Source organism: Sturnira hondurensis, unplaced genomic scaffold (assembly GCF_014824575.4).
Source record: "Sturnira hondurensis isolate 20B ecotype Veracruz unplaced genomic scaffold, ASM1482457v3 Scaffold0013063, whole genome shotgun sequence".
NCBI classification, from domain to species: Eukaryota; Metazoa; Chordata; class Mammalia; order Chiroptera; family Phyllostomidae; genus Sturnira; species Sturnira hondurensis.
This window is the reverse complement of record NW_028085694.1, coordinates 2,797,059-2,819,471: the sequence shown is the minus strand read 5'-3', so window position 1 is coordinate 2,819,471 and position 22,413 is coordinate 2,797,059. Positions and strand designations below refer to the sequence as shown.

At 36.8% G+C, this 22,413-nt stretch overlaps 1 protein-coding gene across 1 annotated transcript in view; it reads right to left on the bottom strand.

Annotated features, from left to right (window-relative positions):
• Positions 1–22,413, bottom strand: part of COL24A1 (collagen type XXIV alpha 1 chain) — a 337,900-nt gene that overhangs the window by 160,590 nt on the left and 154,897 nt on the right. Inside the window, exons 21-24 of the mRNA XM_037060934.1 lie at positions 21,674–21,727; positions 20,469–20,513; positions 14,136–14,189; positions 12,713–12,757 (exon numbers count right to left, since the gene is read on the bottom strand). Of these exons, the coding sequence (XP_036916829.1) occupies positions 12,713–12,757; positions 14,136–14,189; positions 20,469–20,513; positions 21,674–21,727 (198 nt within the window). The remainder of the gene's footprint in view (positions 1–12,712; positions 12,758–14,135; positions 14,190–20,468; positions 20,514–21,673; positions 21,728–22,413) is intronic.

Below are 22,413 nucleotides of genomic sequence, written 5' to 3'. Positions count from 1 at the left end.
GAGTCTAACAACTAGCAGGATCATTCACAGAGGAGAATATGCATATATGCTTATAACCACATTTCTAAATATAAAGCACTAAATTAATTCTGTATTTATCTCATGTAGGCCTCATAGTTGTGAGTTCTTTATAGCTGTCTGAAGACGAAATTAGTATCAGGAAATCTACTGTCTGATGCCTCACAGTGATCCCCACTTTCCACTAAATTCTCTGTACCTAAAATGAGAAAAATCACAGCATGATGGTGGTGGGATACTAGTCTACCGACATGAGCTCCAGTTCAGATTTTCAATTCTTAAGCATGTCATAAAACAACGTTGGGTCTCCTATTCCCAATTTCAAAAGCAAGGAGGCTAAACAAGATAATTCCTCTTATACTTTTCCATTCTAAAATTCTACAGTCATAAGGAAGATGAAAAGCATCTTAAGGTATTTAAAATCTTTGGGGGCTTCTGGTAAAGATGGCAGAGTAGGTAAATGCAGTACTCACATTCTTCTGTAACCACTTAAAAATTACAAATAAACTACAGAACAACTATAAGTCAGAAGAGCCTGAAATCCAGCTAAACAGACGTCCTATGACTGAGAATATAGAGGAGCCACAACAAGGCTGGTAGGAGGGGCAAAGACATGGAACCAGCTTGTCCCTCACCCACACATGGCAGTTAAAAATTGGGAGGAATATCTCAGCTTTAGAGGTCCCTCCTGAGGAGTGAGTGGTACCAGTCCCACTCTAGACCCCTAGTCCAGGGTTTCAGCGCTAGGAAGAGAAGTCCCCAAAGCTTCTGCTGTGAAAACTAGCAGGGATTGTGGCTGAGTGAGATGGAGGGCTTCTGAAGTCCCAACTAGCCCTCTTAAAGGGCCCCCACACAGATTTACTATAAGCTCTAGAGAAGGGACAGCACCTGGAAAGACACCAGGGACATATGCGGAAGGAACTGAATTGTCTGGCATCAGGACAGGGGTTGGAGGAGCAGCTTACTTTCAGACAGAAGTGCTGGCAAAGGCCCTTGTTCCTCTGCTAACCCCTGCCCCCAACAGAGCCAGCAGGGAGAGCTCCGTATTTGAGTCTCCATCAGCTTGCCTAACACTGGTAGCCCTGTCCTGGTGATTCCCTGAGATCCTGCCCCACTCAACTTGTGAGCTCACCCAAGCCTGTCCCAGTGGCTTTTCCATACAAATGGCCTGTCTTGGCTCATGATGTGCACTTTTCTAAAGTCTCTCAAATAGGCAGCATTTGGCCTCAGTGTGCCCCATACCTCTTGCCATGTGGCCCCAAGCCTGGCACTAGATACAATCAGCCTTGCTTTGCAGCTTGGCCTCTTCCAGGTCCTGCCAAGCCCAGTACAAGTAGCAGTCATCTGCAGATTGCTTTGTAGCTCAAGCTGGGTGGCCCAAGGAGGGCACAGGCAGTGGTTGACCTTTGCCTATACTTCCCTGGAGGCCTGAGAGCTAGCATACCCACATCTGGTGTGGACAGATTCAGACCATGCCTAAGCACTACCCAACCACCTCCACAAGTGACAACCCAAGGGGTGGACCCAGTGAGCATAAGTACCCCACTGAAATTAGCAGTCAATCAGCCAGGGGGTGAATCCCTTCCAATAATGAGCCAACAGCAATTCAGACTCAACTACAATAGTCCTGGTCATGTAGCTCAGTTGGTTAGACTGCCACCCCGATACACCTAGGTTGGGGGTGCAGCCTCTGGTCAGGGCACATACAAGAGTCAACCCATGAATACATAAATAAACAGAACAATAAATCAATGTTTTTCCCTCTCTCTCACTTCCCCTCTCTCTCTCTTTAAAACCAATTTAAAAAAAAAGACTCAACTAAAATAGGAAGGGGAACACACACCATGGTGTGGGATACAGGAGAGAGGTAGTTGGGAGCACCTGGAATGCCCAAATCAGGTGACTGGGGAGGCTGCACCACTGGGTCCTTTAATACTCCTACTATATGAAGCCATTCTGCCAAGACTGGGAGATATAGCAGCTCTACCTAATACCTAGAAACAAATACAGGGAGGCAGTCAAAATGATGAGACAAAGAAACATGGCCCAAGTGAAAGAAGAGAACAAAAGCTCAGAAGCAATTTACCAGATGCAGAGTTCAAAATTCTGGTTATAAGGCTGCTCAATGAATTCAGGGGGAAAGTAGAGAAACTTAGTGGGAACTTCAAAAAAGAGATAGGAAACATAAAAATGTAAATAGAAAACATAAAAAAGCACCAGTCATAAATGAAGAATACACTATCTGAAATAAAGAATACATTATAGGGAATCAATAGTAGAGTAGATGAAACAGAGGATCAAATCAGCAATTTATAAGATAAGAAAGTAGAAACCACTATGGGGGCTATCATAATAGCCCCCCAAAAAATCCAAAAAAAGAAAGATAGTATAAGGTTCCTTTGTAACAACTTAAAGTGTACCAACATTCACATTATGTGGCTTCCAGAAGAAGAAAGAGAGCAAGGAACTGAAAACCTATCTGAAAAAAGTGACAGAAAACTTCCCTAACATGGTGAAGGAGAGAGACATACAACTTCAGGAAGTGCAGAGAATCCCAAACAAGCTGAACCTAAAGTGGCCTACATTAAGACATATCATAATTAAAATGGTAAAGGTTAAAGACAGAGAGAATCTTTAAAGTAACAAGAGAAAAGTATTTAATTACCTATGAGGGAGCTCCTATTAGAATGTCAGCTGATTCCTCAATGGAAACTTTGCAGGCCAGAAGAGATTGGTATGAAATATTCAGAGTGATAAACAGCAAGGACCTACAACCAAGATTACTCTACTCACCAAAGTTAGCATTTAGAGTTCAAGGGCAGATAAAGAGCTTCCCAGACAAGAAAAAAATTAAAGGAGTTCATCACCACCAAACCACTGCTATAAGAAATGTCAAAGGGACTTTTTTAAGAAGAGGAAAACAATATAAAAAATATAATAATAAAATGGCAATAAATATATATCTATCAACAATTACTGTAAATGCAAATGATTAAATGCTTCAATGAAAAGACACATTGTTCTGGTTGAATGGATAGCAAAACAAGATCCTTACATACACTGTCTGCAAGACACTCAATTCAGATAAAAAGATACACACAAACTACCAGTAAAAGGATGGACAAAGTTATTTCATGAAAATGGAAACAAATAAACAAAAATCTGAGGTAATCATTTCTATACCAGACAAAAATTCTTTAAAACAAAAGCTATGAGTTACAACAAAGAACCCAGCAAATCCATTCCATTTCTGGGTATTTATTCAAAGAAAATGAGAACACTAACTCAAAAAAGATGTATATATCTGTATATTCACTGCAGCATTATTTACAATAGCCAAGACATGAATGCAACCTAAGTGTTTATCACTAGATGAATGAATAAATAAACGGTGCATATATACAGGGGAATATGACTCAGCCATAAAAAAGAATGAAATCTTGCCATTTGCAACAACATGAATGGACCTAGAGGGTATTGTGCTGAGTGAAATAAGTCAGACAGAGAAAGACAAATGTCATATGATTTCATTTATATGTGGAACCTTAAAAGTAAAATAAACATACAAGCAGAACAGGAAAAAAGTCTTAAGATACAGAGAGCATTTGACAGTTGCTAGAAGGGAGAGGGACTAAGAAGATAAATGGAAGTGGCAAAGGAATTGAGAAGTACAAATTGGTAATTATAAAAATAGTCACAGGGATGTAAAGGACACCATAGGGAATATAGTCAACAGTATCTTAATAAACTATGCATGGTGTCAAATGGGTACTAAGATTTATCAGCGTGATCACTTTGTAAGTTATATAAATTTCTAGTCACAGTTTCAGGGTTGCACACCTGAAACTAATATAACATTCTACTTCAACTGTCATTGAGAAATTTAGAAAATTATTTAAAAATAAAATCTTTTGAACAGGTAAGAGATGAATATTTTTAAAACAACTGGAATATTTTTAATTCATAGTGAGGAAGGTATCTAGCATTCTGGATATTCGGTATCACTAAACAAACTACTTACTGAACATCTACAGGAGGCAGCATTTGTGACCTCTCATAGATCTTACTTTGTTTTCCTAATCTCATTGTTTAATTTAAAAACATCTTCTAAACTAGTGTGAGCACTTTGAAAGTAGAGGCTGTGTTCTGTTCATCTTCATGTTCATCTCAGTGCCCATCTCATTGCCTAGCACCTTACTTGGCACATAGCAGGTGCTCAGTAAATATTTGTATATTAATGCAGAGCACAAATCAGGTGTTGGATTCTTAGTTATAATTTTGAAATTATGGAAGTTCCCAGTTTCCTTACACATAGAAATGTGATGATTGTTATGTGTCTGGCATAAGTTATGATAAAATAAGGAAGGAACAGGAAGATTAGAGAGTAAGAAGAATGTTTTCAAGTGACTGTCTTTATTCTCTCCTTTGAGAGAGAATCCCCTAAACTTCTCTGCCAACTGGTTGGACTATGGTTCTTTACAAGAGCACTTGATTAACACAAAGGACATTTTTAGAGCTCAAGTGTAGGAGAGCATCTTTAAGATATGCTGAAGAAAAACCTGGAAAGCTCCCTAAAAGGTGAAGATATTTCCCAGAATAAAATCACACTGGGTCAAATTTTTCATTGCTTTTTGCTTTGTGATCTCCTGTGTTGTTTTTTTCTGCTAGTTCTGAATATCTACCTTATATAGCTTTGGCCTCACTAAGTGATTGGTCTATTCTTGGCTTCATGTTAGGCCTCCAGACTATGTATGACGTTGCCCACTAATTCTCTAGTAGTGACTTTCAGAGACCTTTGGTTTAGGTTTTGCTACACTGTAGAATATGGTAAGTTAGTAGTACTTTACAGGTAGTAAACTTCCTCTGGGTAGAGAACAGGTTCTTGAGATACACTAATGAAGATAATCATAAAAGCATTGTGCTGAAAATACTGGAGTTTAATCATGTCCTCACTGCCTGTTTGAGAAAGTGGAGCAATTTCACAAAAATTCCATGTCAGTTCTTAGGTTCCTTCTACTGTTGAGTTTCTCTAAGGAGGTTAGCAAAGTGGCCATGTACTCCATCATCCTGATAATATCATCGTCCCTATTACTTAACTTGGTGCATGTGCAAATGTGGTTGGCCTGTGTAACTAAACATAGATTCTCTTTAAACAGCAGCGTGAAGCTTTCATGCCAGAGCACCAGCAAATAATCTGTTTTATGCTGAGCACCTGCATTAGTTCTGGAAGACTGGAATTTTGGTATGCACTAGGTAGAGATCTGGGATTAGAATTCAAATCTAACAACCCATTAAAAAAGGTGGGCAATAGACCTGAACAGACACCTCTCCAAGGACATACAGATGGCCCAGAGACATATGAATGGATGCTCAGCATCACTAGCCATCAGAGAGATACAAATTTAAACCACAGTGAGATACCACTTCATACCAGCCAGAATGGCCACCATAAACAAAGCGAAAAACAACAAGTGTTGGAGAGGATGTAGAGAAAAGGGGACCCTAGTGCACTGTTGGTGGGAATGCAGAGTGGTGAAGCCACTGTGAAGAATTGCATGGAATTTCCTCAGAAAACTAAAAATGGAACTGCCTTTTGACCCAGCAATTCCACTGCTAGGATTATATCCTAAGAACCCCGAAACACCAATCCAAAAGAACATATGTACCCCAGTGTTCATAGCAGCACAATTTACAATAGCCAAGTGCTAGAAGCAACCTAAGTGTCCATCAGTAAATGAATGGATCAAAAAACTACAGTAAATTTACACAATGGAATTCTACATGGCAGAAAGAAAGAAGGAGCTCCTACCCTTTGTGACAGCATGGATGGATCTGGAAAGCATTATGCTAAGTGAAATAAAACAAGCGGTGAAAGACAAATACCACATGATCTCACATTTAAGCAGAACCTAATCAAGAAAACAAACAAGCAAGCAAAATATAACCAGAGACATTGACATTAAGAACAAACTGACAGTAACCAGGTGTGGGAGGGGATAATGGAGGAAAAGGGGGAAGGGTTTTGGGGAACAACTATAAAGGACACATGGACAAAACCAAGAAAGGTGAGATCAGGGAAGAGGTGGGACGGCTGAGGTTGGCAGGGAGTGGTGAGGGGAATATGCAGACAACTGTGCTTGAACAACAATAAAATAAATAAAAATTATTACTGAGTGTAAGCCATACACATTCAATAAACAGTTCCTAGAAATTTGCTGATTCAGTTTTCTTAGAGAAATCTCGTGTGTTTGAGATTTAAAACTATTAGCATTTCATATGACGTCATAGTTAACCACAGAGTTACCTGCATCAGATTTTCAGAGAATGGTAGATTTTAGGAGAATTGTCTTATTTAATTCACTTTGCTTCAATTTACCTGTAATTTTAGTGTCATATTACTTCTCTGTTCACATCCTGTGATATGTCCATATACTTCCTGTGCCATTTCTTTTGATTTCACTAATTTACACTTTTAATTTTCTATACCTTCATAGACCTAATACTATTGTGAAATTAATTTACTGTGGCTTCTTAATCAAACAAGTTATGCTATTTACACATCACAAAGATGATGCATGTCAAATACATAACCCTAAAGCACAATAACTTTAACACATCCATATTTTTGAGACACTTCTCAGACCACAGTGTGGTATATGGGGCCCCCAAACCTCTAATTTCATACAGTAATAACAGGATGATATACACTCATTAGAAAGACAGCTGGGCATCTTCACATCGCTGAGAAGAGGAAGTAGGCTGATATGGGGCAGTTAGTGGTAACTGCCTTTCAATCCCAGCTCTGCTCTTTCACTATCTCAATCTGGACAAGTCCCTTAGCTTCTCTGAAACCAAAGTTTCCTGTGCATAAAATAGAAATAATTTTTCTTTCCCAGGGTCTCTGTGAGGATTAAATGATACAATATATGCACAGTATCTGGCATATCACATCTTTTCAATAAATGGTAGCTGTTTTTATCATATTCGGATAAACATCCCCATGATGGAGGTATCATGAATATACATTTAGTGTAACTTTCCATTCTCTGAGAAAAATTACCACTCCCTGCTGTGTGGGAGATAGACAACAGCTTTGTGCTACAGGTATGTGTGACTCAAAAACAGGAGGGGGTAGAGGACAGTTTTAAAGATAAATGCACCGAGACTAGGCCCTGTGTAGGGATGGTTGATAGTGCTTTACATTATTCTTTGTTTGGCTAAATGGTGACCTCAGCTTCTGAGACTTTTTCTCAAGGAAATGAGAGTCACTTTTCATAATTTAGACAGATCCATCAAAGCTAGCATTCTCCTCTTAACGAAAGTAAAAATGAAACTCATTAAATAAAACCAATGTGTATTGATTATTTTATCTGATAATAATTCCATGTAATACCAGAGAACAGCAAAACTAACTACTGTATCAAATGAAGTTTTACGTTGAGCACTTCTAAAATGCAGTCTTCCAGACACTTCAAAATGTTTCCTGATTCCATTATAAATACATTAAATTTTGTTTCACTACTTCCCAGAAACTAGAAATAGTCAACAATATTTTAAGATTTAGTTGTCAGGTTAGCCTAAGAGATTACAAGGTGAAATTTTATTTTGCCCTTTCCTGAATCTTTCTAACCATTGGTTTCCAAAGATGCATTTCTTGGTTCCATTTAAAGACAGAACAAACTGATGATTGGTTACTACAGAGAAAAGAACCTTGGAACTGGAAGTTAGGAAATTCAAATTTGAAAGCCGGATCTACTATTTACTACCTGTATGAATGTGAACAATCACGTAACTTCAATAAATTTCAGTTTCCTCATTTACAGAATGGCCATAAGGCTTATATTACAAGGGTTGTTTCCAGATTTAAAAAGATAAAAGGTCGCCAATAAATACATTTCTTTCTTTCTTTTTTTAATTTCCTCCTCTGACTCTACCTCTGTTTGGTCTTGAATGAATTGGTTACAAACCAGCTTAGAATCAGCCATTGGCGCTATCATTTTAAAGGTTTTTTCATGAGAAGTGGAGTACCTGATTTTGAGGGTTATCCATGGCCTTTCCTCTTCTTCTTCCTTTCTGTTCATCAGTCATTTACTTTACAATAGCACACCAGAGGGCAGGCAGAAAAACAGAAGGGACACAGTAGATTGCTTATGAAACCTTGCTAAATTGATAAATGAAGGAATAAGTGAAGTGAAATCAAATAGCTGGGCTATATTTTAAGAGATAAATTAACATGGCCAGACTATAAGACAACATAAGAATATTTTTAAGTGGGCAGAACAGTGGCAACTGAAACTTAATGCAGTCAAGGTCACTTTATGAAAAAAAATTTCAAATTTTATCATTAAAATAACAGACCAGAAAAGAATCCTGAGAGTGACTGACCACTAATCATTTCCCAAAGACATCTTAGCTGATTGCTATGGGGAAAAAAAACTTGCATGGTTTTGATATCAACAATAAAGAAAATATAACAGAAGTTACTGTCCTGCTCATGGAGGAGGCTGTGGAGCCGTTGAATCTAAAATATTTAGTCTAGCTGTGTTTGCTCCAACTCCAGAAAGACTTAATGAAACTGGAGGACAGCCAGAGGAAAGAAGCCAAATCAGCAGGCGAGAGGAAGACTAGACACATCAAAATTCTCAGAAAGGAGCCATAGATTCTTAGAATTGGAATTATCTTTAGGCATCATATATACCAATTCCTTATGCTTCCATAACATGCATGATAATTCATAAGTAGTTTATCAAAAGCCTATTAAATGCTGGAAACTTACTAGAATCCTTCCATTTTTTAATCCTATGTCCAAAATGATCCCCTCAAATATGCCTCAATTATATCCACTTCTCTTGTGCCCACTGCCATCACCCCGGCCCAAACCATCTTTCTCTTATTTAGACTACTGCAATGGCATCCTAACTGGATACCCTCTTCTACTTCTGCTCCTCACAACCATGTACCAACTTCCCAATCCCTTGTAACAAGAGTGATCTTAAAACACAAGTTAAATCATGTAATTGGCTTACTTGGAATACTTTAATGATTTTCCATCGACTTTAGGATCAAGTCCAAAGCAGTAAACTTGGCCCTCAATGATTTGGTTCCTGCCTCCTTCACTAATATCACCTCACGTTGCTTTTCCCTTGGCTCACCGAAGTCTACCCCCTCTGCCTTTCTTTAAGTTCCTCAGAACAGCTAAATGCTTGGCCACTGAGGCCAATCACACATAACAATGACCACAGCCACCAATACAGCTAACATTTATGACGGTTTTACTACGTAACTGGCTCTAAGTGCTTTAAATGCATTTTCAAGTTCAATCCTCACAAGAAACGCTATAAAGTACTAGTTATTTTCATCTTTTTACTACTGAGAAAAAGTATTTAGGGAAATTAAGTGTTTTTTTAATGGTAAGTGGCAAAGGAGAGAAGCATGTTATTCATATTGCACCTTCCAAGAATGATTTTTCGCCCACTCTTCCCTCATAACTCACACCACTCTTTGTGGTTGCAACTTGTTATGTCAATTCTTCAAAACAGTCTTTTTTCCTCTCCTGATCCAAGCTTGGTACCCTTGTCAGTCCTGTAAACTCTTCTTCTATAATTTGTATCATGGTTTAAAATGATATATTTCTTTACATGATTATTTAATGTCTGCCAAACTTCTAATAGACTTCATAAGTCTCAGGGAGGCAGGGACCATGTTTTCAAAAAAATGTGCCTGAATACAGATAAACACCTGCTGAATAAATAATTGAGGAAAGTAATCTAAACCTCTTAATAGTGAGATGCTGAATCACTCTATGGGAGTGTCAGTTGAAGTGCTAGAAATTCTTTTAAAATATTCTTGTCTATGATAAGAGTTGTCCTTTTAATGTCTATGTACTAATCCTAATTCAGTTTCTTGACCAATACTGAAAAACTACATTATTTTTTCTTGTACAGCTCTTTAAATATTTTCAGCCTAGAAAGTTAAAGACACAGAGAGGCCTAGCAATTAAGGTGGGATAATTCCAGTTTATCTGTAAAAAAAGAAAAAAAAAGAGAAAAGAAAATAAAAGAAAGGAAAAGAATGCTAGGGTTAAGAAGATAAGGGGATATCTTTTGAAACCAGAGACTTATTTAGGGAACATTTATAGAAATTAATTATTCATCTACAGTAAATAAATCTAAGGGACACAGAGACACAGACTATAGATGGGACTGCTGGACTTGTCATGCTCGACCACAAATTGGTTTATAATTTGTATAAATCTAGAAAGAAACAAATAAAACAGGAGGAGATCCAGTTAAAGGCAATTAAATGCCTTCACAATCTCTCTTATACAGAGAGATTGGGGGAAGTTAAATCTAGCTATATAATTATAATTTAGCTTAGATATTCCCAAAGTTATAAGACTGATTTTACCAAGTACAACTATATCTTCCAGTATCTCGAGAGTTTTGTTTTAACAGAACTCTGGATTAGATGAACTATATTTCTAAGAATTTGAAATTAATAAGATAAAACACAAGCTGGTACTTACTAGATCCAAAACTATTCTCTAAGCATTTTATATATTTTAATTAACTAAATATAGTCACTAAAGATTTTTAAGAGCCTTTATCTCCCATCCTTAAACAGAAAGACAAAATCTCAAACTTTTAAAGTTCCTTTTGTTTGAAAGTTTATCTGATGCTTAAAACCCCTCAGCAACATCCAGGCCAAGTGGCTGTCCAACCAACATTAAAATAGCCCTTCTTACATTATTTGACTTGACAGGGGGCATTTCACAATGTACATGTGTATCTAATTATCAGCTCCACTTGAAATATCTTAGGACATTATTTGTCAAATACACCTCAGTAAAGCCAGGGGGAGATCCCCAGCATGGTACAATGCTTTGGATTTTGAGTTTGAAGCTCTGAGTTTACCTTTCAGTTCTCTAATTTATTACTTATGTAACTTTGAACAGGTTACTTAGTGTGCTTCCGTCTCCTCATTTCAAAAACTGGAATAACAAAATATGTCTTTTCAAATTATTTGAGAATTAGGTGAAATGCCATAATATGAAACATCATTTGACATTATGCCTGGCACATAGCAAATGATCCACCAATGTTAATTTCTCTCCATAAACATAAATCCACTGCCTGCCTAGACAGCCTAGTTCTTCTTTGGAAAGCACTGACAGTAGATTCTAATATTGTGTCAAACGAGAGCAACACTATTAAGCACATAACACTTAGAAGTTGCTCTTCTTTGGTATTTTAACTGTAGCTATTAACTCTAGTTTATATATATATATATTTCTTCAGCAATTTTTCATTCTGAAATGGCAAAGTTTAATTTCTTTTAGTGGCGTTCTCATCATATTTGATGAGAAATCTTGTATAATCTAGTTGATGTAAATATTCCATTGAAATTTCCCTTCTCAGTTTAAACAAAAACAAAAACAAAAAGTTCGCCTTCAGTTATTCAGAATTAATTGGTATGGCTACAGTCTTTTAAGAGTAAATGAGCCCCAGTTGCCTAACAGATAAGGCACTGGCCTCCTAAGAGTAAATGAAGTTGGGGGAAAAGGCAGAAAGCTGTACTTAAACAACAATAAAAAATGTTAAAAAATAAAAGTAAATAAAAATTTTTAAAAAATAGTAAATGGGCCCTGGCCACTATGGCTCAGTTGGTGGGAGCATCATCCCATAGATCACAGGGTCATGGGTTTGATCCTCAGTCAGGGCACATACCCAGGTTTTAGCTTTGATCCCTGGTCAGGGCACGTACATGAAGGCAACCAATCAATATTTCCCTCCCACATCCATGTTTTCCTCTCTCTTTGTAAAAGCCATTCAAACAAAATGTCCTTGAGTGAAAGTTAAAAAAAAGAGTAAATGGATTAGCTCCCTATTTTTATTAATAATGAATGACAAAAGTAAGTATATCAGAAATGTATTGTTGTTTTTCTATAACACAAGAAAATAATTATTTAATTCTTAAGCTTATAAGACAATTTTTTTAAATTTTATTTTTATGTAAGTAATAAGTTATAGGAAATTGAACTTGCTCATTTAAACTGTTAAATGATATCTCTTGCTTTGTGACAACCCAGCATACTATGTAAATAAATTCACTTGAATTAATTTAACATAACTCTTTATATTTATTGTATAGGTTCACTTGTTAATAGAATATTTTAGCTGACTTTACCATTTGTAGAAAATAAAATTACTTGTAATATGAAATCTCCTACTTCTGCAGTAATACAAATTTTAAAAAGTAAACAATTTTTGAGGAAATTATAATACTTAACTCATTACCTCTTGATTTACTCCATCTTTCAAATCCCCCAAAAGGCATCTTCAAATTACTAAACTATTTTTAAGGTTTGATAACTTACAACATTTATTAATGAAAAGTGTCAAGGTTTAATTTAGATTACAATATGATCAGAACTGAAAATAGAGACCAAATATTATAAATAATGCTCCTGAAATTATAAATATAATTTATATTTAGATAAAAATGTTAGCAATTATGTTTTCCCACATTACTCTTGTGTAAATATAGTGGGCTCTACTTGTCATATCCCAAGTGAGTTGAAATTTGTTGTGAATAGGATTGTATTCTGAACTTTATAAATACTGATCATGGCTAACATGATTCTTACAAATGCTTACAGCTAATTAAAATACAAAAGAGCATAAAATAAACTCACTGTTTCACCAATCTTTCCAATATTTCCTTGATCTCCTACTTCTCCCTGTTAGTAAAGAACATAAAGTTGCAAAAACAATTATTTTTTGAACAAGATTATTCAAGACATTGCTTATGTTTTGATTTTTTAATGTAATTATCTCATTATAACCTAGAAAAGGGCAAAGGAAATCTCAGTTATTCAAAACTAGGTTGAGAGTTCACTAGACAGCTTTTTAAAATCAAATATGGTCTTTCCCCCATTTTCATTCAAACAGTAATAACCTATTTTCTTAAATTACATTCTGTTAAGGACTTTTAATCACTTTTAAAACACCTCTACAAATACAATTTAAAAATAAAATAGCTATTGAGATGTACTCTGCAAGAGGCATGCAGTAGGTACTATGGAAAATACTAAGAATACAAATAAAGCCCTTGATCCCAGGAATGCACTATTTGCTTCAGGAAGCAAGGTATTCACAATGCGGAGCTGAACAGAAAACATGCCACAGGGGAGTAGTACAGAAGAGCACAGGGCCAGACACCCTGTGTGCTGGTGCAGCTCGAGCTGTTCACTGGAGAAGTAAGGTCATGTCCATAACTGTGAGTCACAGTCCCTAAAGCTCTGAAAACCCAAAGATTTTCACAAATCGTTGGGTGGCAGATGTGTCCTAATCTGAATTTATTTGGTAGCAATGATTTAGCTGATCTGAGTGAGGTTATTTATAGTCTTGATTTATTTTGATAATCTCAATATCCTCACATTGCACCACAGAAATGTTAATCTGTCTAATTATGGTGGCTGTCCCACAGCCTATTGGCATGTGGGTAAAATACAGTGTAAAGACAATATTACCTTTCGAGAATCCAAATGTTAATGATTTCAAATAATGAATTATGAAAGAACATTTCAATTTGTCCTGAAAAATGAGTTATATTTACACTGGTGATGAGAAAGGGCCATTTTGGGTGGTGAGAAATGGCATAAACAAAGGCTGAAATAACACACTCATAGATTAATGAAAGGTAGAAGATCAAGTTCAGGGCATCACAAATAGTTAATCTGACAGAAATGTATACATATTTTTTTTACTGAAGTAGGGGAATAAGCCATCAATTGCTACCTAAAAGTGAATAATTGTATAATGTGGATAAGTGAAGTGTTACACTGCACTGGACAACACTGTTGCCACTAATAAGTAGCTGTTGAAAATTTGTAACTGGTAGTCTGAATTGAAAAATGCTGTAGTAATTTATGATATATATGCTATTATATAGTATATATATTACATGCTGAAATGCTATTAGAACCAGCTTTAACATTATCACTGGTTCTCTCATCAAGTTGAATGAAATCTTTGACGTGTGTTCATTTCATATTTTTATGAAAGTAAATATTTGATCTTTTTGAAAATTATACTTAATAAATTCAGTTACTTTACCTTTAAGCCTTCTGGTCCTGGTTCACCCATATAACCCTTTTGACCTGGTTTTCCCTAGAAGAGGAAAGAAAAAAAAAGATTCATATAATCAATCTAATTTTGAAAGTTTCCTAAGAATTCAGACTATTTTATGAGATAAAGCAAAGTTATTTGATAATTCTATTTTATCATACTCATCACACTCATTCATTCTGTAAGGTCTGTCTACGATGTGCCTGTCACAGCTCTCAGGACTGGGCATGGAGGAGTGTACCGAACACGCCTGCCTTCACAGAGCTTATATATTCCAGTGAAGATGCATCATTAAAAAAAAAACTAAAATATAAACTTCCAGCCAAGATGGAGGCATAGGTGGAAACACTACCTCCTTGTACAACCAAATTTAAGGACAACAAAGATTTAGAAACAAAAACACAACCAAAACAGACAGAAAATTAAACTGTATGGAAGTCTGACAACAACCAACCATTCATCCAGACTGGTAAGAGGGGTGGAGTTGGCAGCTGGTGGAGAGGGGTCCTGGCCGGAAAAAGCAATGGCTGCTGGACCAACCCAGGTACACAGGCAGCAGCTGGCAGATCCCAGGTATGGGGTGGCAACAGGCAGAACCAGTGAGGGTACAAGGCGGCTGGCTGACTGCAGTCACACGTGCATGCAGAGATAAACCAGGTGAAAAACAGACAGCAAGACAGACTGTGCAACCCAGGGCCTTAGAGCCGGAAAATAAAGCCTAAAAGCACCAATTGAAAAAACTTTCAGGGGTTGAGGTGCCGGGAGAGGCTCCCAGCCTCAGGAGAGTTCGTTGGAGAGACCCACAGGGTCCTAGAACGTACACAAGCTCACTAACCCAGAAAGCACCAGAAGAGCCCAACTTGCTTGTGGGAAGTGGCAGAGGGGACCGAAATCGAAGAGAGAGCGGAACAAGCACCATTTCTCGTCTCTGACCCTGTCCCCAGTTGCAACCCAGCAACTAGACTGATCCACCCCATTGAACACCTAAGCTTTCACCCCTCATATGTAACAGGTGTGAACAGACCAAAACATTATGGATCAAGCAGAAGAACAACTCAAAGCCCCAGAGCTAATACTTCTGAGAGACAAAGAGATAGCCAACCTATTGGATGCACAGATCAAAACACTGGTGACCAGGATGCTCACAGAATTGGTTGATTTTAGTCACAAATTGGGTGAGAAAATGAAGGCTACACTAAGTGAAATGAAGCAAAATGCACAGGAAATCAATAGTGATGGAAAGGAAATGGGGACTCAAATCAATGGAGTGGACCAGAAGGAAGAAAGAAACATCCAACCAGAACAGAATGAAGAAACAAAAATTCAAAAAAATGAGGAGAGGCTTAGGAACCTCCAGGACATCTTTAAATGTTCCAACATCTGAATTATAGGGGTACCAGAAGGGGAAGAAGAAGAGCAACAAGTGGAAGACTTATTTGACCAAATAATAAAGGAGAACTTCCCCAATCTGGCAAAGGAAATAGACTCCCAGGAAGTCCAGGAAGCTCAGAGTCTCGAAGAAGGTGGACCAAAGGAGGAACACACCAAGACACATCATAATTACATCTACCAAGATGAAAATGAAGGAGAGAATCCTAGAAGCAGCGAGAGATAAGGGGACAGTCACCTACAAAGGAGTACCCATCAGACTGTCAGCTGATTTCTCAAGAGACCTTAGAGGCAAGAAGGGGCTGGAAAGAAGTATTCCAAGTCATGAAAGGCAAGGACCTACATCCAAGATTGCTATATCCAGCAAAGCTTTCATTCAGAATGGAAGGGCAGATAAAATGCTTCTCAGATAAAGTGAAGTTAAAGGAGTTCATCGTCACCAAACACTTATTTTATGAAATGTTAAAAGGACTTATCTAAGAAAAAGAAGATAAAAAAACAGGATCAGTGAAAGGACAGCAAACTCACAGTTATTAACAACCACACCTAAAACAAAAGCAAACTAAGAGAACAACTAGATTGGGAGCGGAACCATAGAAATGGAGATCACATGGAGGGTTAGCAAGAGGGGAATGGGAAGAGGAAAAGTGGGGAGAAGGTACAGAGAATAAGTACCATAGACAGTAGGTAGAAAATGGACAGGGGGAAAGCAAGAATAGTATGGGAAATGTAGAAGCTTAAGAACTTGTGACACATGGACATGAACTAAAGGGGAGGAATGGGGGGAGAGGGTATGCAGGGTGGAGGCAAATGAAGAAGGGGAAATGGGTCAACTGTAATAGCATAATCAATAAAATACACTAAAAAAAACTAAAATATACAGCATGTTAGGTAGTGGTAAATGTTAAAGACACAAAATTAAGTAAGGAAGGGAGATGTAAACTGTTGGATGAGTTTTGTTGACCTTTTAAATAAAATTGCCAGGCAAGACCTCATTGAAAATGTGGTAATTGAACAAAGACTTGAAGAAAGGGTAAGTTATGTGGATATCTGAAGGAAGAGCATTCCACATGGAGGAAACAAACATGTGCAAAGCCCCTATGAGAAGAAGAATGTGCCTACTGTGCTGGAGAAACCAGGAAGAGCTAGCTAGTGCAGCTGGAACAGCATAAGAGACAAGATCAGTAAGAAGACAAGGTTAAAGAAGAGAATGGGAGATGAGTCATGAAGGGTTTGATAGTGTACAATAAGGACATTAGCTTTCACTCTGAGACAGGAAACTTTAGACAAGCTTTGAAAAGAGAACTGTCATGGTCTAAGTTTTAGCAGGATCACTGATGCAAGAGCAGAAGCAGGGAATTCAAAGAGGAGTCTACTGCAATCACTCAAATGGGATATGACAGTCACACCGATCAAGGTGGTTACAGAGGAAGTTGTGAGAAGGGGTGTAAGATTCTGTATATAGTCTGAAGACAGTTATTCCAGGGGTTGTTGACAGGTCATGTGTGAACTACAAGAAAAATGGAAAAGTCAAGAATTACCATCTGTAAGAGGGACCAAATAAAATGGGGAAGACTGCTGCCAGAACAGATTTGGAAGGTAAACCATAAATTCAGTTTTGGACATTTCAGTTTGACAGTCTTCTTATACATCTGAATGGAGAGATCATGTAGTTATAATAAATCCATAATTCAGGGGGTCGAAGGTTCTTGTACAAACATACAAATTTTGAAAATCACCAGCCATAGAATGAGACCAGCTTATCTGAGTGTAGACAGAAAAGAGAAATCTACAAATGAAGCCTTGGGACACTCCAAACTTTATAATTTGAAGAGATTAAGGTAATACGCAAATTTGCTACCAGTCAGGGGAAGATCATGCAAATGAAAAACGTGTTTCTAGGAGGTGAGAGTGATTTAATCAAATTCTGAAGAGTGTAAGTATGGAGTGATATGAAGATTAAGAAATGATCACTGAATTCATCAACCTGAAGGACACTGATGACCTTCACAAGATAATTATTATTTTTGAGTTTGCGGGGGAGAGCAACGAAAATGGTTTTAGCAGATAGGATGAGGAGAAAATTTGGAAAAAGCATATATAGGCAATACTTTTGAGAATATATAGCAATATCATTGATCATGCTATTACAGTTTTCCCAATTTTCCCCTTTTATCCCCCTTCTACCCTGCACCCCCAACCCTATAGCATTCCCCCTCACTTAGTTCATGTCCATGGGTTGTACATATAAGTTCTTTGAGTCCACTGTTTCCTATACCATTTTTGACTTCTCCCCATCTATTTAATGCCTAATAACTATGCTGCTTCTTCCTGGTACCTTTTCCCCACTATTCCTCCCTTCCCCCTCCCCACTGAAATGTGATGTCCATTTCTCTGACCCTGTTCCTGTTCTAATTGTTTGCTTAGTTTTTGTTTTCATTGTTTTTCTTTCTTTTATTTGTTTAGGCTCATTTGTTGATAGTTGTGAGTTTGTTGCCATTTTACTGAACATATTTTTGATCCTCCTTTTTTTAGATAAGTCCCTTTAACATTTCATATAATAATGGCTTGGTGATTGTGAACTCCTTGAACTTGACCTTATCTGGGAAGTGCTTTATCTGTCCTTCCATTCTAAATGAAAGCTTTGCTGGATAGAGTATTCCTGAATATAGGTCCTTGTCTTTCATGACTTCAAATACTTCTTTCCAGCTCCTTCTTGCCTGTAAGGTTTCTTTTGAGAAATCAGCTGATAGCCTTATGGGAACTCCTTTGTAAGTAACTCTTTCCTTCCCTCTTGCTACTTTTAAGATTCTCTCCTTCATTTTAATCTTGGCTATTGTAATTATGATGTGCTTTGGTGTGTTTCTCCTTGGGTCCAACTTCTTTGGGACTCTCTGGGCTTCCTGGACTTCCTGGAAGTCTATTTCCTTCACCAGGTTGGGGAAGTTTTCCTTCATTATTTGTTCAAATAAGTTTTCAATTTCTTGCTCCCGTTCTTATCCTTCTGGCACCTCTATAATTTGGATATTGAAACATTTCAAGTTGCTCCAGAGTTTCAAAAGTGTCTCTTCATTTTTTCAGATTTTTGTTTCTTCATTATGTTCCAGTTGGATGTTTCTTCCTTTTGTTCCAAATCATTGATTTGAGTCCTGGTTTCTTTCCTGTCACATTGGTTCCCTGAATATTTTGCTTTATTTCATTTTTGGCATTTTTCATTGTTTCTTTCATTTTTCAACCAAGCTCAATCAGTTCTGTGAGCATTTTGCTTACCAGGGCTTTAAATTCTCCATCAGATATGTTGGTGTTCTCCTCCTCATTTAGCTCTCTTCCTGAGGCTTTATTCTGTTCTTTCATTTGAGCCATATTTCCTTGTCTTAGCACAGCTGATAAGGGTGAGGGGCCTTAGGCGTTCATCCGGGCGGGGCAACCTTCCTTGATGCCTGTGGGGGAGGGGCCAGAGAGGAAAGAGTGCGGGCTTGCTCACTCATCTCTAGTGCACTTTCCAATGAAAATGGAAAGCTCTCTTATGTGAGACTGGAAGCTTCTTGCACTGCGGCAACTGCCATAGTCCACAGTCAGCTCTGAGTCCCAGTTTCTCTTTAAGTCAGCCCCACCCATGCAGCCTGCCCATTCTTGCAGCCAGCCGAACCATGAACCACGCAGTCCACTGCCTTGCCACAGTTTCTCAGCCAGCGCTGCCCTAGGGGTCTGCCCCTTGCTGAGGTTTCTCTCTGTCTGCCAACTTACCAGTCTGGTTTTTCTGTTTGACTGTTTCTTTAATTCCATGGTTGTTGGAGTTCCATGCTGTTTGATTTTCTGGTCCTTCTGGTTGTTTATTGATTTTAGGTTGGTTGTTATCATCCTTTGGGTTGTGGGAGGAAGTAAAGGGTTTCTACCTATGCCTCCATCTTGACCAGAACTTTCATTTTTAAGATGGAAGAAATAATAGCATGTTTGCATACTGATAGGGTTGATCCATTAGAGAGAAAAAAATTATGATGCAGGAGAGGTTGGGGACAATTGTTAGATCAATGTTCTTCAGTGGACAAGAGGATAATATATGTAGTAAGCAAGTGGAAGTTTTGACCTTGCTAGAAAAATGGCCTGTTTGTCCATAGTAACAGAAGAGAAGACAGAGTAAATGGCACTGATATAGGGAGGTGAGTAGAAATGATGGTAGATTCTTGTGGAAGGTCTCCAATTACAATCTTCTCAGAGAGCCTCACAAAAAAATAAAATAAAATAAATCTTTCTTTTCCCCCAATGGGATAGTGGCAGTATATGTGCCATTCAGGAAAAGGTGCAAAAAATAATAATTTCTGTCTCTTTAAGTGTTTTAAGAATCTCTGTGTTATGATGTTCTCAAGAAAAAAACAATGAGATGTATTTTATGTGAATCTAATTATGCCTTGAAATGCATGTAATACGCATACCTTAACCACTTTATGATAATGTAAACTTTAGTTCATGAATATCTAAATTCTTAAAGAATTCATTTTCAGAAATTACAAATGATAAATTCATATATTACCACACATCTTAAAAAAAGTTGGAAGAAAGTACATCTTATTAAATTTTCATACTTTTACTGACACACTCAAAAAGCAGAAATTCCCAGAATATTAATAAAATGACTAAGGTATTTAGCTTTCTATTACATTTTAAGAAACTTAATAAATAATTTGCATAACTTACTAAGACCATAAGACTGCTGAAGAAACAAATAAATATATAGAGGCATAATATCAGGGATTAAAATATCCATGGAAAATTCCAGTTATGGGCCTATTTTATTTGGGGGGAATGTATGGCTATTGTTTCTTTTAATTTTTATCCTTTGCTGTAACTTAAAATTTGGCACTGTTGAAAAACCTTTATAGACTAGTCATTTCAAGAGAAGAAGTTTTTGGAAATTATTTATATCATACTTACTCTTGGCCCCAATTCTCCTGCGGGTCCGATTGATCCTTCTTCTCCCTTAAAAAAAAATCAGAACATATCATAGCCTGAAGTATTTAAAAATGTAAATCCTGTTCTATTCATTTTGAAATCTGAAGCTCATTCTGAAATGTGATAAAAAATCTGTGATTTTTCTTGTATTTTAATTTTTTGTGACAACCCACATCAACTCTAAAGAAGATGTGCACTATTGCATTATTTTTAAATTGGTAAATAATATGTTATATATGGAAAACTGAGAGTGGATAACAGTGAAAGTGTTATTCATACCAAATGGGGTTAATGTCTAGAGTTTCTTCTTGATTAACTTACACATCCAAAATTCTTGAGGTCAAATTACTTGTAATTTCATAAAATATAAAGTAGTATAAAATTTGTGCTTAAAAAACCTGTATAAGTGGATAGGGAATAGAAACAAGAACAAGACAAGTAAAGAATTTTTAAAATTGATTTTTTAGAGAGAGAAAGGGAATGGGGAGAAGAAATGGGCGGGGGGAGAGAGAGAAAAACATAGATTTGTTGTTCCACTTATGTATTCATTGATTGCTTCTTGTACGTGCTCTGACCAAGAATAGAACCCATGAAATCTTGGTTATCAGGACGATGCCCTAAAAGACTAAACTACCCAGCCAGGGCTGAAATTTTCAAGGCTAAATTTTTATACATTATTCCTTAAGGAAATAAAAAGAGGTAATAGATAATCTTATTCCATTTATTGACATGTTTTCTAAATATACTGATTTTTCACCTTCAAATAGAAGTTGATGTTAACACATCTGAACAATATATACAGAACTTTCTAGAATCATATATTCTATTGATTTGCTTAAGAAAAAATTTGCTCAATTCACAATTTAATTAAAATATAATTTATTTTAAAATATAAAAAACACAGATAGTAAATGTAAACTTTACTACATATAAGTGGAATCCTAGGCTCAGATTTTTCAGTGGTTTCATGGAGACTACTGATATAAATCACTTAATGAATTCAGAACACTGTAAAATGATTGCAAATCCCATTCCATAAATGCTAGTATACAATGGTAACTTGAGACCCTCTATGGCAAAAATTGTCCATAGTGAAGCAATGTTCTCCTTAAGCAAAAACTAATGTCCCATAAAAAGGGAAAGATTCAACTAAAAATTTGATGAATGGACATTTATGTTCTCCATACCTGTGTTCCTTTGAGACCAGGAGGTCCAGGAGGCCCTCTATTTCCAAGGAGTCCCTATAAAAGCAACGCAAGAACACAATTAAAGCATTAGCTCAATTAACATTTTTCTATCAGCATTAATCTGGAGATAGGCAATTTTATTTTGTATCATTCATTTCCCATTAGGAAGTTATCAAAATGGGGTAGGAGGGTAGATGAACAGAAGACTACAGAGCATACAAAAAGTTGAGAAATGTAGGATAAACTTATTTTTAACAGTATGTTAATGTTTAAATAATCTACTCAGCATGTTAGTCTTCAATGAGACACCTTTTCAGAAAAAGTACTTCTAAATTTAAGTAATGGGTTCTATTATTAACATGATAATAGTACAGTGAATACATAATAGAGTGTTCACAAAGTCTGAGAACAAGTGAACAGGATATATGGTATTTTAAGCTGTTAAGAGACCAAGTCTGGAACACACCATTTGTACTAAATGCTCTTCAACTACTCTTCCTTTATGATATAAACTCATAAAAAAGAGAGGACAACTTATAGAAGAAAAGAACAAACTGAACATGATTAGAAATTTTGATATTAAAATAAATCTTTTGCAAATCAAATGCATGTTAAAAACCAAATGCTTGCTGAATAAAAATTGATCAAAATAACTAAAAAAATTCTTCCTATTTCGGAAAACACTCTATAGATCCTTCTCAACATGGCACCAGTTTTCTTATTCAGAGGGAACACTAGAA